The 14,013-nt window shown below is 48.9% G+C and overlaps 1 protein-coding gene across 1 annotated transcript in view; it reads left to right on the top strand.

The window, feature by feature from the left end:
• Positions 1-14,013, top strand: part of NIN (ninein) — a 125,591-nt gene that overhangs the window by 87,644 nt on the left and 23,934 nt on the right. Inside the window, exons 14-21 of the mRNA XM_081877073.1 lie at positions 23-112; positions 1,073-1,205; positions 2,469-2,590; positions 4,152-4,663; positions 6,230-8,248; positions 10,602-10,727; positions 11,904-11,973; positions 12,978-13,181. Of these exons, the coding sequence (XP_081733199.1) occupies positions 23-112; positions 1,073-1,205; positions 2,469-2,590; positions 4,152-4,663; positions 6,230-8,248; positions 10,602-10,727; positions 11,904-11,973; positions 12,978-13,181 (3,276 nt within the window). The remainder of the gene's footprint in view (positions 1-22; positions 113-1,072; positions 1,206-2,468; positions 2,591-4,151; positions 4,664-6,229; positions 8,249-10,601; positions 10,728-11,903; positions 11,974-12,977; positions 13,182-14,013) is intronic.

The raw sequence follows: 14,013 nt of genomic DNA, 5'->3' as shown, positions 1-14,013 counted from the left end.
ACCACTTGTTCTTTGGCTCTAGTATGGGGATCTCGATCCTGGCAGCGCAGAGTTCTTCCTGCAGGAGGAGCGGCTGATGCAGATGAAGACTACGTACGAACAGCAGTGCAGGGTAAGTGAAGGAGGTCTGGCCCAGGGGGTCCATTGGTGACATGCAGAGGGCCGAGAGGCCAGCTGGCAAGCCCACCTCGGACATCTCTTTCCAGTATGTTTCCGAGCACAATTCAAAGTGTTGGTGCTGACCTTTAAAGCCCTAAACGGCCTCGGTCCAGTATATCTGAAGGAGCATCTCCACCCCCATTGTTCAGCCCAGACACTGAGATCCAGCGCCGATGGCCTTCTGGTGGTTCCCTCATTGCGAGAAGTGAGGTTACAGGGAACTAGACAGAGGGCCTTCTCGGTAGTGGCACCCACCCTGTGGAACGCCCTCCCTTCAGATGTGAAGGAAATAAGCAGCTATCTTCTTTTTAAAAGACATCTGAAGGCAGCCCTGTTTAGGGAAGTTTTTAATATTTAATGCTGTTTTTAACACTCGATTGGGAGCCGCCCAGAGTGGCTAGGGAAACCCAGCCAGATGGGCGGGGTATAAATAATAAATTATTATTATTATTATTATTATTATTATTATTATTATTATTATTATCATTAGCCCATGCTCCAACGTAAATCAGCAACCCAGACTTTAAAAGCCAGGGCATGCAATTAGCAGAGTGTGGTTCGCACACAGAAGTAGGCGTGAGGCGTAAGTCATGCTACAGCTACAGAGTTATTAAACATAAATCAGAACAAAGAAACGTCATCTCTCTCATGTCGTCTTGGAGAGAACAGCGAAAGCAAACGCTATACGCAAAGGGAAGTTCCCGGCATGCTGTGCTGGAATGTAAACAGACAGGTGACACACAACAGTCTCATGTCTGTTCCTTAAGGTGGAACGGAATTCTCAACATCCGTAAGTCTGGCTCAGAGGGGGTACATAAATGCCAAGAGATTGCCATTGAAGTCCTGCGTTTGTGTGCCCTGAGTTTGGCTGTAGTGCCGCAACGTCTGTTTGCGTCTGTTCTGCTTTGCCCAGGAACTCCAGGACCAAATCGACGAGCTTCAGTCTCAGCTGGAAGAGTACCAGGGTCAAGGCAGAGTCGCCCGGACTCCTCTGAAAGCCTCTCTCTACGAGGAGCTGGACGATGGCGGGGCAGAGGGCGCTCAAGGTAAAACGATGATCAGCTCCAGCATGTGTTTGTGGGGAGGGGGCGGGGCTTGATTTAACTGCCTTCGGGGGCCTCGGAGCCGTCATTCCGTAAATGTTCGCAGATGTTCCTTAGATATTCTGAATATTGAATGGTGTGTAAATGCCAGAGATAATCAAAAGCCAGCAAAATAGAAGCCTTGCTAGGAGGGAGAGTAATAAAGGTTGGCTCAGGTTGAGAGGAATCATTGCCCAATCAGAAGCAAGAAAAGAGCTCCCCCATGGGAGCCACGATGTGGCGAAGGGTCATAGATCAGTTTCAGAGCATTGGTTTTGAATGCAGGTCCCAGATTCGATCCCATCATCTTCAGATCGGGCTGGGAATAGATTTTGCAAAAATGGAAAGCTGCTGGAAGTGAACTAGCGGCCTCACTTGTGGGGTGCCTCAGGGTTCTGTCCTCTCCCCCATGCTTTTCAACATCTATATACAGCCGCTGGGAGAGATCATCAGGGGGTTTGGGCTGGGTGTTCATCAGTATGCGGATGATACCCAGCTCTACCTGTCTTTTAAATCAGAACCAGTGAAGGTCCTGTGTTAGTGCCTGGAGGCGGTTGGAGGATGGATGGCGGCTAACAGATTGAGGTTGAATCTTGACAAGACAGAAGTACTGTTCTTGGAGGACAGGGGGCAAGCGGGTGTGGGGGATTCCCTGGTCCTGAATGGGGTAACTGTGCCCCTGAAGGACCAGGTGCGCAGCCTGGGAGTCATTTTGGACTCGCAGCTGTCCATGGAGGCACAGGTCAAATCTGTGTCCAGGGCAGCTGTTTACCAGCTCCATCTGGTACGCAGGATGAGACCCTCCCTGCCTGCAGACTGTCTCGCCAGAGTGGTGCATGCTCTGGTTATCTCCCACTTGGACTACTGTAATGCACTCTATGTGGGCTACCTTTGAAGGTGACCCGGAAACTACAACTAATCCAGAACGCGGCAGCTAGACTGGTGAATGGGAGCGGCCGCCGAGACCATTTAACACCGGTCTTGAAAGACCTACATTGGCTACCAGGGAAGCTTTTAATGTTTGATGTATTACAGTATTTTAATATTTTTTGGGAAGCCACCAAGAGTGGCTGGGGAAGCCCAGCCAGATGGGCGGGGAATAAATAATAAATAATAAATTTATTATTATTATTATTATTATTATTATTATTATTATTATTATTATTGGCAAACGTTGCGTAGAAAACCAAGAAGGCCTGCATTTCTCTTCCTGATTTTGCATTTTAGCGCCTGGTTCTGAAGACTGCAACCCGCTAAATATGAGCATAGAAGCCGAAATGGCTATCGAGCAATTGAAAGATCAGCACCAACAGGACCTCTGCAGCTTGCAAGAGGAGCTTCAGAACAGGGTAAGCTGACCTTTTCCCCCGCCCCCCCCCCATTTGAAGAGCAGGGTCTCCATCAAAAGCCTCCACCGTATTTGCTCGGGACACTTCTGAGGGGGTTGGTCCGGGTTCATTGTGGTGGTGGGACCCTCGGCTCCCAGCCCTGGAGTGCTGTTTATAGCCATCCCACTTTCACTTTCATTCTGCTGCCTGTCACGATTTGTACAAAGCCTCTTTTTAATTGTCCGTTAACATGGAAACATGCGAGACAGAACTGCAAACAGTATTCCAGACTTCCCTCCAGATGAGATCTTTATTGAGCAGCCAACCTGATTTTCTTGCCCAAATCTGGCCTGGAAATTTAATTTATCTCCTGATTTTGCAGGTTAGTTAAGTGACAATTGAGCAGGCATTTTATTATATCCCTTTGGCTCAATTGAGCCTAACGACTCCCCTCCCTCCCGCCTACCGGTTTACAAAATTAAATTTTGCATCTTTGCATTTCACTTCCTTTCCTATACTTGTTACATCATAACCTAACGTTTTAAATTTCTCATCCTGAATAGGTAGCAATTTCATCTTACAGGTCTTCAGATCACCCTGCTAATGATGTTAATTGCTTACAGTTGTCTTTCAAATATAATATAAATTTATTCCAGTCTTTTTGGAACACTTGATCTTGCTGGTTCCAAATTCTTCCCGTCAGTTTCGCCAGTTCTGCAAAGTCCGTCATCTTCATCTGCCACTCTTCTTTCGTTGGTACTTCATATTGTTTCCATTTTTGGACCAAGAAAATTCTTGCTGCAGTCGTTGCATATAAGAACATTTTTTTATCTTGTCTTGGTAACTCTTTACCCACTATACCCTGTAAAAAAGCTTCTTTTACTCATTATATATCATTTCCCAGAAAGCTTTTACCTCTTTAAAAAAATTCTTTTACTCATTATATTTCATTTCCCAGAAAGCTTTTACCTCTTTTAAAAAATTTCTTTTACTCATTATATATCATTTCCCAGGAAGCTTTTAGCTCTTAAAAAAAAAATTCTTTTACTCATTATATTTCATTTCCCAGGAAGCTTTTAGCTCTTAAAAAAAAAATTCTTTTACTCATTATATTTCATTTCCCAGGAAGCTTTTAGCTCTTTAAAAAAAAATCTTTTACTCATTATTTCATTTCCCAGAAAGCTTTTACCTCTTTGCATGTCCACCACATATGATGAAAAGTACCCTCCTTTTCTTTCAATTTCCAACATTCATTTTTTGATTACAGTGGTGCCTCGCAAGACGAAAATAATCTGTTCCGCGAGTCTCTTCGTCTAGCGGTTTTTTCGTCTTGCGAAGCATCCCTATTAGCGGCTTAGCGGCTATTAAAGGCTTAGCGGCTTAGAAAAAGGGGGGGCGAAAAAAATCGCATGACTCGCAAGACGTTTTCGTCTTGCGAAGCAAGCCCATAGGGAAATTCGTCTTGCGAAGCGCCTCGAAAAACGGAAAACCCTTTCGTCTAGCGGGTTTTTCGTCTTGCGAGGCGTTCGTCTTGCGGGGCACCACTGTACGCTTTTTTCTCTCTCTTCCTCCCTTCCTCCAGCTGTGCCATTATCAGAAGCAGCTGGAGGAGAGCAAGACTCGCTGCGGCAAGGAGCAAGAGATCCTCCAGCAACATCATGCCCAGGAAAGGCAAGCCTTGGAAGAGCAGGTTGACCGGCTGCAAGCCGAGGTGTCTGAGCTCCGGGAGGAGCTGGAGAGGCTCAGGCAAGAGTGGCAGGAGGCTGAGTCACAGCAGAAGGTGGAGACTGGCAGCCTGCAGGCATCCCTGGAGGAGAAGGCCAGCCTGGTGGACCAGTTGAAACTCCAGCACCAGGAGGAGCTGCAGGCGGCCCGCGAGGGTTTCGGCCGCGAGCGAGAAGAGCTGGTCCAGGCCAGGGTCCGGCTGGAAGAGAAAATGAGAGCCATGGCGCAGACCGTCCAGGAAGAGAAAGCAGAGATGGAGGGCTGTTTCCACGAGCAGCTGCGGAGGCTGGAGGAGAAGCTAGTCGTGGAGAAGGAGGCGCTGCAACAAGAGATGGCGCGGAAGTATCGGGAGGAGCTCGAGGAGGAAAGGTGAGGGGGCTGCGTTAGGGCTCTCATATCTACGGGACCACCTCTCCTGGTCTGCCCCGCAGAGGACCTTAAGGTCCATGAATAAGCATAGTTTAGAGGTCCCGGGCCCTAAGGAAGTCAGACTAGCCTCCACCAGGGCCTTCTCAGTGATGGCTCCGACCTGGTGAAATGCTCTGTCCCATGAGACCAGGGCCCTGCAGGATTTAACCGCCTTCCGCAGGGCCTTTAAGACAGAGCTATTCCGCCTGGCTTTTAATTTGAATTCAGCCTGATCTTTTATTTCCCTTTCCTTCCCTCCCCTTTTATGAAGATCACCCGCTCTGAGACCCCACAGCTCATTATCCCCTGGCCTCCTCGCTGGCCCAAGTAGAACCAATTCAGCCAGCTAGCCCTGGGGATTATCTAATGCTTATTACCCCTAAATTGATTTCTGAATTTTGAATTTTATTGTTATTCATGTTTTTATACTGTATTTTATGCTGCTTTTATAATTAAGTGTTTTAAATTTGTTGTTAGCCCGGTTTTTGAACCGGGAAGGGCGAGGTATAAATATATTATTATTATTATTATTTATTTATTTATTTATTTATTTATTTATTTATTTATTTATTATCATGTGTTCTGCAGCAGCTGCCTGCCCCCCAAGGCTGGCCCAGGGCGGCAAGCTAACACAGGAACATAAGAAGATCCTGCTGGATCAGGCCAGTGGCCCCATCTGGTCCAACATCCCGTGACCAACCAGAAACCAGCAAGCAGCACCCAAGAACAGGAACAGCTCTCCCTTCCTGTGGTTTTGAGCAACTGGGATTCAGAAGCATGGCAGATCATGGCCATCCTGGCTAGTAGCCATCGATAGCCCTCTCCTCCATGAACTTGTCCAGTTTTTTTCTAAAGCCATCTAGGTCCTTGGCCATCCTGTGGCCTCCTGTGGCAGTGAGTTCCATAGTTTAACTCTGTACTGTTTGAAGAAGTTGAACTATGGAACTCACGGCTGAAGGCCACCAACCTCTTAGATGGCTTTAGAAGAGGGCTAGAGAAATTCATTGATGACAAGGCTGTCAGCGGCCGCCAGCCATGTTGGCTCTGCTCTCTGCCTCCACAGCTGGAGCCAGCGATGCTTCTGAATTCCAGTTGTTGAAACCACAGGAGGGGAGAGTGTTCAAATGCTCCTTGTGGGTTTCCCACGAGCTTCTAGTTGGCCACTGTGAGAACAGGACGCTGGACTAGATGGGTTGCTCGTATGACCCAGCAGACTTTTCTTGCAATCTTAAGTTAAATTGCCTCCACTAAATTGGACTAAGCTGTAAACAAGTCCCCATCTTGTTACGTTCTTGGTCTTCAGTTGTTGTAGGGTGGATTTAAGAGGAGGCGGGAGGGGCAATATTCGAAAGGAGAGAGGATTAAAAATGAAGATCCGAGACAAATAAACTGCATTTGGACCTTCGTTGAGACTCCATCTTGGCCTGTGGTCTTCAAAGGCTGAGGCCTAGGGCAGTGATTGTTCTGCCGCCACCTGTCCCTCACTTGGCAGAGGCTTCAGTAATGTGTTGTGTTGACCACATCCAGGGCAAAAATGGAAAATGAATTTAACGGAAGAGTTTCTCAGATGGAGGAGCAGTTTGCCGCGGACCGACAGGCGCTGGTGAGCAAGTATGGGGAGGCCCTGAAAGGCCTTGAGGAACGCTACCAGCAGGAGTTGCGTGAGGCCTCTGAGGAGAAATCCCAGTGGGAGTTTGAGAAGGATGAAATGGCCCAGGAAGATGCCGAGACCCAGGAGAGGTGGAAGGAAATGCTGGCGCAGGAGAAAGAGGCTTTGTCGGCCCTCACGGAAGAGAAGCAGCTTCTGGAGAAGCATTTTGAGGAGTGTGTGAGCTCTCTGGTCCTGGAGAAGGAGCAGTTGCAGAAGCAGCTGGAGGATGTGACGAAAAGGGAGCACGAGCTCCACCAGAGACTCCTGCGAAGGCAAGAGGTCCACCAGCAGGAGTTCCAGAAGAGAGAAGACGAAGGAGAAATGTCCAGAGTCGAGGAAGATCAGGAGCTGCTCCTCCAAAAACTCAGGAGGCTGGAGGCTGAATTCAAGGAGGAGAAAGGCAAGCTGACTTTGAGGCTCGCAACGGTGGAACGCCTGAAACAGGAGGCACTCAGCAGAGCGGCTGAAGAGAAGGAGGAGTTGAGGGCCAAAGTCTTGACTCTTGAAGGCAACATTGAAGAGCTCCAGCAGGAGCTGCAATGTCTGTCCAAACTGCAAAGAAATTTAGCTTTTTTGAACAGAGAAAGAGACACGCAGAGGGGCGATTTCCCAGGGCCAGCGAAGCCCCAGGAGCCAAGAGAACTGACGGACTTTCTTTCAGACCAGAGAAAGGACCAAGAACCCGCAGCAGAAGGTGGCTCAGCAACTGTCTCCACAGAGAGGAAGCTGCTGAGAAGCCCAGCTCGCTCTCCTAGTTTTATCACACTGGTTCCAGAATTGCTGGGGGACTCACGGTTGCTGAACGTAAGGGACCAAGACGGTGCTGAAGTAAAAACGGACGATGGCGTCGGAGAGTCAGGCAGCCTGGCGATGGAAATTGAAGAGACGATACTGGAAGGACCCATGGAGACGACTCTTGTCTTGGAGAAGGCCTATGAGGAGATCTGGGTGGAGAACGATACTCTAAAGCGCCAGCAGCACCAGCTTCGAGAGCGAATCAGCCTCCTGGAGGCCGAATGTGACCAGGCCACTCTGGACCGGCAAGACATGGCATCCCAGGTGGAGAAGGAGCTGGAGGAGATTCTCAAGACCATCCCCCAGCCGAACGCCTTGCCCTGCGGAAGCGAGGAGCGCGGGGAAGGTCTCCGCCGGGGACAAGCCAGTGTCGCAAAACTGCACCCAGATTGCATCGGAGGGAACAAAAGGCCCTTGGCTGGAGACCCAGAGGCTGAATTCCAAGCTGTGGAGATAGCAGACCACAGAGGAGCAATTGGGACTGAGAAGGCAGAGCTGGAAAACCAGGCGCCAGAGCTTTGGGGTGCAGCCGCCGAGAGAGACGTGAGCTCCAGGGGGCAGAACAAAGATTTCCCCGCGCTGGAAGAACTTGAACTGCAGAACCAGGCCTTGAAAGCTGAGGTGGGCAAGTTGCTTGAGCAGAACGCCCGGCTGGAAGACCGCTTGCCCCAACTGCTGAGTCTTCAGAGCAGGCTGGAGGAGAGCGACCGAGAGAGTCTCGCGCTGACGCAGGAGAAAGTGCAGCTGCAGGAGAGGGTGGTGGAGCTGGAAGAGGCCCACGGCCAGATGTCCACGGAGAACGCCGAGCTACTGAATGCCAACATGGTCCTGCAGAGCCGGCTGGGCAAGATGGAAGCCTTTGTGGCCGCCCTGAAGACCCCGAAATCAGGGCGGCGCCACGGCTGGGGCGAGAACGGAGCCCGGGACGCGGAGACGGAGGCGAAGGGGCTCCTTGAGCTGAACAGGAAGCTCAAGGAAAAGGTGGCGGCCTTGCTGAAGCAGAAGGGGAGCCACGCTCAGGAGAGGGAGGACTTGAACGTGGCGCTCTGGGGCTTGCGGAACACCTGCGGCGAGCAGCGGCAGGAGCTGGAGTTCATGAGGTAACCGGGGATCCCGGCCCCCCTCTGCTTTCTGAAACTAACCACCTCTCGCCTCCCTGATTGACCGCCTCCTTGCTTCTTCCACTGACTTCTCTGGGCTACTTGTATTAACCAGTAGATTAACTTTGGCTTAGAAGACCTTGTGTGCCTCCTGGGATTCTAACAGAAACCAATCACTTCTAATGCAGCTTTGAAAAGTGTGTGCATGTGTGTGTTTTAATGCATATGTCAAGTGGTACAGCCCGGAGTGTGGTTTACTTCTTTCACCCATCAAAGGCTGCTCAAATTTTCCTGATGTCGATATCTGAGTCCCACTTAGTCTGATGCTTCTGTATTGTGCCTCTCTGAACACCGTACCTCTTTCCTGTCCTCTTCTTCTGGCTCGTTATCTCTTTTTAACGTTCCTTAATTGCAGTTGGTGGAAGAATGGCATTTGTTTTATTTTTACCCAACGAGAGCTCACGCATCTAAATGCCAGTTACACTTAATGGATGAGTGAATGGCTCAAGGCTAGATCTATGGGGTTTCTTGTTTCTTCCCTAGGGAAAGCCTGAGCTTGTTGAGGTTTCTTCAAAAGGAAAAGGAAAGTCCACAATGGCATGCAGGCCTCGTTAGAAAGATGTCCTGACCACCATTGCTGATCTTCTCCTGCAATCTGCAGCCGCAGGAGCAAAGACTCTTTTTTTTTTAAAATCGTTTTTATTGATTTTCCAGTAAAAATAGCCAATCATCATGTCCGCATCATAATCCAATCCAATTAAAAACAATAAACTAAAATTTAAAAAGCGACCAAATTGTAATCCAAATTGTAATTATTAATTTTTCTGGGCTCCCCTCTGAAGCATATCTCCAAATCTTCGTTCCTGCCTCTTCTCGTTGTTTTCATTTTTCCCACCTTCTGGTCTTCACTTTAAAGTTCTCCGTCCCTGGCTATGCAATTCTCAGTCATGTCAAAAATCATATATCCTTTCATCCATCGAATACAGCTTTATTTGTAAATATATATTTTTTTCAGCTGTCTTTTTTCCAGCGTAGCTTTTCCTGACTTCATTCCAATCTTCCAATCTGGGCTGTTGTCCAAGTTTATCCTTTGAAATTTAGCGACACAGCAACTCCCAAGTTGTTAAATCACTCCAATCCAGGCTGTAGGAGCAAAGACTCTTAGTCCAGATAAGACAGGGGAGACTTGTCAGTTCAAGGTCCACATGCCCTTGTGGGCAACCCTCCCAGCAGGTGGGAACAGAGGCAAAAAGGGGGGCGCGCATGGCTGTGAGTCTTAGCCTTGCGCCAGGGCTGCCTTTCAGCCATGCGACAGTCATAGAATCGTACAATTGTAGCATTGGAAAGGACCTTGAGGAACATCTAGTACTGTGTTTCCCAAACTTGGGTCTCCAGCATGTTTGGGACTACAATTCCCATCATCCCTGACCACGGGTCTAGCTAGCTATGGATGCTGGGAGTTGTAGTCCCAGAGAGGCTGGAGACCCAACTTTGGGGGACCCTGATCTAGTCCAACGGCCTGCAATGCAGGAATATGCACACGGGGATCGAACCTGCAGCCTTGGAATTATCAGCACCATGCTTTATCCAACTGAGCTAGTCAGAGGTTTCTTCACATTCACACACACCGCATTATCTCAGTCTGATGACACAGTCCAGCCAGGCGAGAGCAGTTGAGGAGGATACAGCTTGGGGTGACGAGGAACACTACCTGGGGACAGTCCCTGGCGCTGGATAGGACAATAGAGAGACACGTACCGTATTTTTCACTCTATAAGACGCACCCAGTTTTAGAGGGGGAGAACAAGGAAAAAAATATTCTCTCCCTCTCTGTGCAGGGCCCCTTCAGTGAAGCGGCAGGAGAAATGGAGCCCCTTCCATTTCTCCTCCCGCTTCGCTGAAGGGGTGCTGTGCAGAGAGGGAAAGCTGCACAGCCCCTCTCCAGCGAAGCGAAGCCAGAAGAGCAAGAGGGATTGGTGCGCACTGATCCCTCTTGCTCGCCTGGCTTCAGCGAAAGCAACGCGAAGCCTCTGGAGCGCAGCAGGAGCGCTCCAGAGGCTTCGCGTTGCTTTTGCTGAAGCCATGGAGCCTGCATTCGCTCCATAAGACGCACACACATTTCCCCTTACTTTTTAGGAGGGGGAAAGTGTGTCTTATAGAGCGAAAAATGTGGAAATGTGGAAAAATTTTCTGTGGAAGGTACTCAGTTTCCTTGCTTAAGGCGAGTCAATCTGTCAAGAATTCCCCCAATGCACTTAGGAAAATGCTGGGATGATGCTATAAGCAATGCACACTCCGGCACACAAATCCAGGCCAGAGCAACTCACAGGAACTTCTCTATTTTGCACCCCAGGTGTGAGATGGATCGCCTCCGAGAGGAAAATGCTCTTTTGCGGAACAAAATCACCTTTATGAACGAGGAAGGCAGCATTTGCGACCTGCGCTTGAGGGAGCTTAACGGGTCTCGAGAAGAACTTTGGTAAGCCTCTCCAAACTGGAAGCAAGGAACCAGCAGTAAGGGAGGCCACGTGCGGCCCCCAGCTTAATTTTGTGGGAGATGGTGGGGTAAATGGGAGATGGCAGATGGCGAGAAGAGGGTGGCCCTGCGGTTTTGGCTCTGGCCCCACCTCCCGCCCACATCCAGCCCCAAAGGAGAACAGCCCCGAGGGGAGAAAAATGACCAGGAAGTGGAAGAATGGACTCTAAACCCGAACAGGTGAAGCTTGCTATTTGTCTTTGGTCTTGTTTAGATGGGTTCTGCATCTTGTTGAATAAATGCAAAAGTGTTGATGGCCTCAGCCAGGGGTCAGCAAACTTACCGCGCCTCGGGCCGGTGTCTCCAGCGCCGATCGCGCAATGAGTCAGAGGACAGGGGAGCGAGTGCACACACACTGTTTCGGCACACTTCCGGGTCGGAGGAGCACCAGAAATAGCTTGTGCGCATGTGCACGGGCCTCCTCTGACCCAGATGTGCACTGGAAAGAATGCTTGTGCATGTGCAAATAACACTTGCGCATGTGCACAAGGCCTTCTGGCGGTTCCTTCATTGCAAGAAGCAAAGCTACAGGGAACCAGGCAGAGGGCCTTCTCGGTAGTGGCACCCGCCCTGTGGAACGCCCTCCCACCAGATGTCAGGGAAATAAGCCACTATCTTGACTTTTAGAAGACAACTGAAGGCAGCCCTGTTTAGGGAAGCTTTTAATGTGTGACATCTTAGTGTATTTTTGGTCTTTGTGGAAGCCACCCAGAGTGGCTGGGGAAACCCAACCAGATGGACAGGGTACAAATAAATTATTATTATTATTAATTAATTAATTAATTAATTAATTAATTAATTAATTATTTCCGGTGTTCCTCCGACCCAGAAGTGGGCAGCCACACAGCGCAGCGCCGGTACGAGCGGGGGTCGCCACGGGCAGGATAAACGAGTCCCTCGGGCCTTATCCAGCCCACGGGCCTTAGTTTGGGGACCCCTGGCCTAAGCAGTCAGGATTCAGTTTAGCTGCTATGAGATGCTCCTGCTGTTTTCACTGTTATTCATGCTCCTGCCCAAGGTGCCTTTGCATTCATGCTCCCTTGCACATGCATGCATGCTTATTTAAGGCAAATGACGATGTTGCTGCATACTAAAGAGGAACATTTCTGTTCACCTCAGGCAGCAAATGGAGTCTGTGCAGAAAGAAAAAGTTGCGGTGCAAAAAATGGCCGAGAACCTGAAAAAGCAGGTAAGCCCTTAGCTGAGTCTTCATTTTGTATCTTTGGGAGCCCAAAGAGGGTGGTTCCAACCCCCCCCCCCCCCGGGGAGACACGCCAGACTGTTGCTGGGTCAAGTTCATCAAGTTTGTTGAAACAGATTGAGGTTGAATCCTGACAAGACAGAAGTACTGTTTTGGGGGGACAGGAGGCGGGCGGGTGTGGAGGACTCCCTGGTGCTGAATGGGGTCACTGTGCCCCTGAAGGACCAGGTGCGCAGCCTGGGAGTCATTTTGGACTCACAGCTGTCCATGGAGGCGCAGGTGAATTCTGTGTCCAGGGCAGCTGTCTACCAGCTCCATTTGGTACACAGGCTAAGACCCTCCCTGCCCATAGACTGTCTTGCCAGAGTGGTGCATGCTCTGGTTATCTCCCGCTTGGACTACTGCAATGCGCTCTACGTGGGGCTACCTTTGAAGGTGACCCGGAAACTACAACTAATCCAGAATGCGGCAGCTAGACTGGTGACTGGGAGCGGCTGCCGAGACCACATAACACCAGTCTTGAAAGACCTACATTGGCTCCCAATACGTTTCCGAGCACAATTCAAAGTGCTGGGGCTGACCTTGAAAGCCCTAAATGGCCTCGGCCCAGTATATCTGAAGGTGGCGCCCGCCCTGTAGAACGCCCTCCCACCAGAAGTCAAAGAGAAGAACAACTACCAGACTTTTAGAAGACATCTGAAGGCAGCCCTGTTTAGGGAAGCTTTTAATGTTTAATAGGTTATTGTATTTTGGTGTTCTGTTGGAAGCCGCCCAGAGTGGCTGGGGAAACCCAGCCAGATGGGCGGGGTATAAATAAATTGTTGTTGTTGTTGTTGTTGTTGTTGTTGTTGTTGTTACTGGTTTGGATGTGATTGAGTATCTTCCTTAGTGAATCATGCAAACAGCTGTTGTGTGTGATTTTTTATTTTTTTTTAATGGAGTAGGGTTTCCTTGATGTTGATTTCTTTCCTGGGCTCTTGTTTTCTGATCAGGCCTCTGAACTGAAAGCCCGGAATCAGCAGCTGGAGTTTGAGAACGCAGAGCTTGACCGAAAAACGTCTCCCCAGCAGGTGGATGCTCAAGATCTTAACCAACGGCTGCGCAAGGTCCTTCGGCAGAAAGAGGTGGAGAAGGGTGTGCCGGAGGAGACGGAAGGCTCCTGGCTCCGGGAGGAACTGGAAAACTGGAAAATCCAGGTATTTTGGTGATTTATAATGAGGTCCTGCCAGAGGAAACAGCAAGGCAACCTTGTAGAGCTATTGATTGTGAAGCACTCATTTGTAAATTTTATTATCCCCTTCCTTCTTGGTAATCCTACGGGTAATTCAGCAGGGATTTGATCTTCCAGACCTTTTTCTGTGTTCTCTATGGGATGTCGGTTGCTGTTTGAGGAATCTCCTTTTTAGGAGTGATCCAGGTGAGCAGCAACTTTTAACAGTGGATCAGTAGGAGCAGTGAAGGCAGTGAATCCATCATCTCTCTCCCTCTGTGTTTTGCTTCATTTGGAACCCTGAAGTCGATAGGCTGCTACTTATTATTATTTTATTATTATTTTTAGTTATTAAACCTGTAGATCGCCCTTCATCTGTGGATCTCAGGGTGATTAGCAGTATAAAAACCCAAAATGAACTGGCTAAACTAACATACAAACTGCGAGATAAGGACAACTGTGACTTCAAAGAAGAATGGGAACTTTCCACAAATTACTTAAAAAGACAACAAAATGAATTGGACTCCTTGGCAGGTTTTGAATAAACATACACAAATTTATTGATTGATAACATGGTAGGCAGATAATGTAGGGATTTGTATAATTTTATAACATGCAGAGAGTAATATGTGTTGAGAAATCAGAGAGAGGAGCTGAGGGAAGTCTCGGGGGGGGAGGGTTTGAGGAGGGGGGAGGAGGGGGGAAATAATGAATATGATATGTTTTGATATGTTGTTATGTTGAAATCGCTAATAAAAATATTTTAAAGAAAACACAAAATGAAAACACAAACTATGCAATATGAACAAGAAACCAAA

This window comes from Podarcis erhardii (assembly GCF_964252035.2).
Source record: "Podarcis erhardii genome assembly, chromosome: 1".
Lineage (NCBI taxonomy): Eukaryota > Metazoa > Chordata > Lepidosauria > Squamata > Lacertidae > Podarcis > Podarcis erhardii.
The sequence above is the reverse complement of the archived record's forward strand: the minus strand, read 5'-3'. Positions and strand labels throughout refer to the sequence as shown.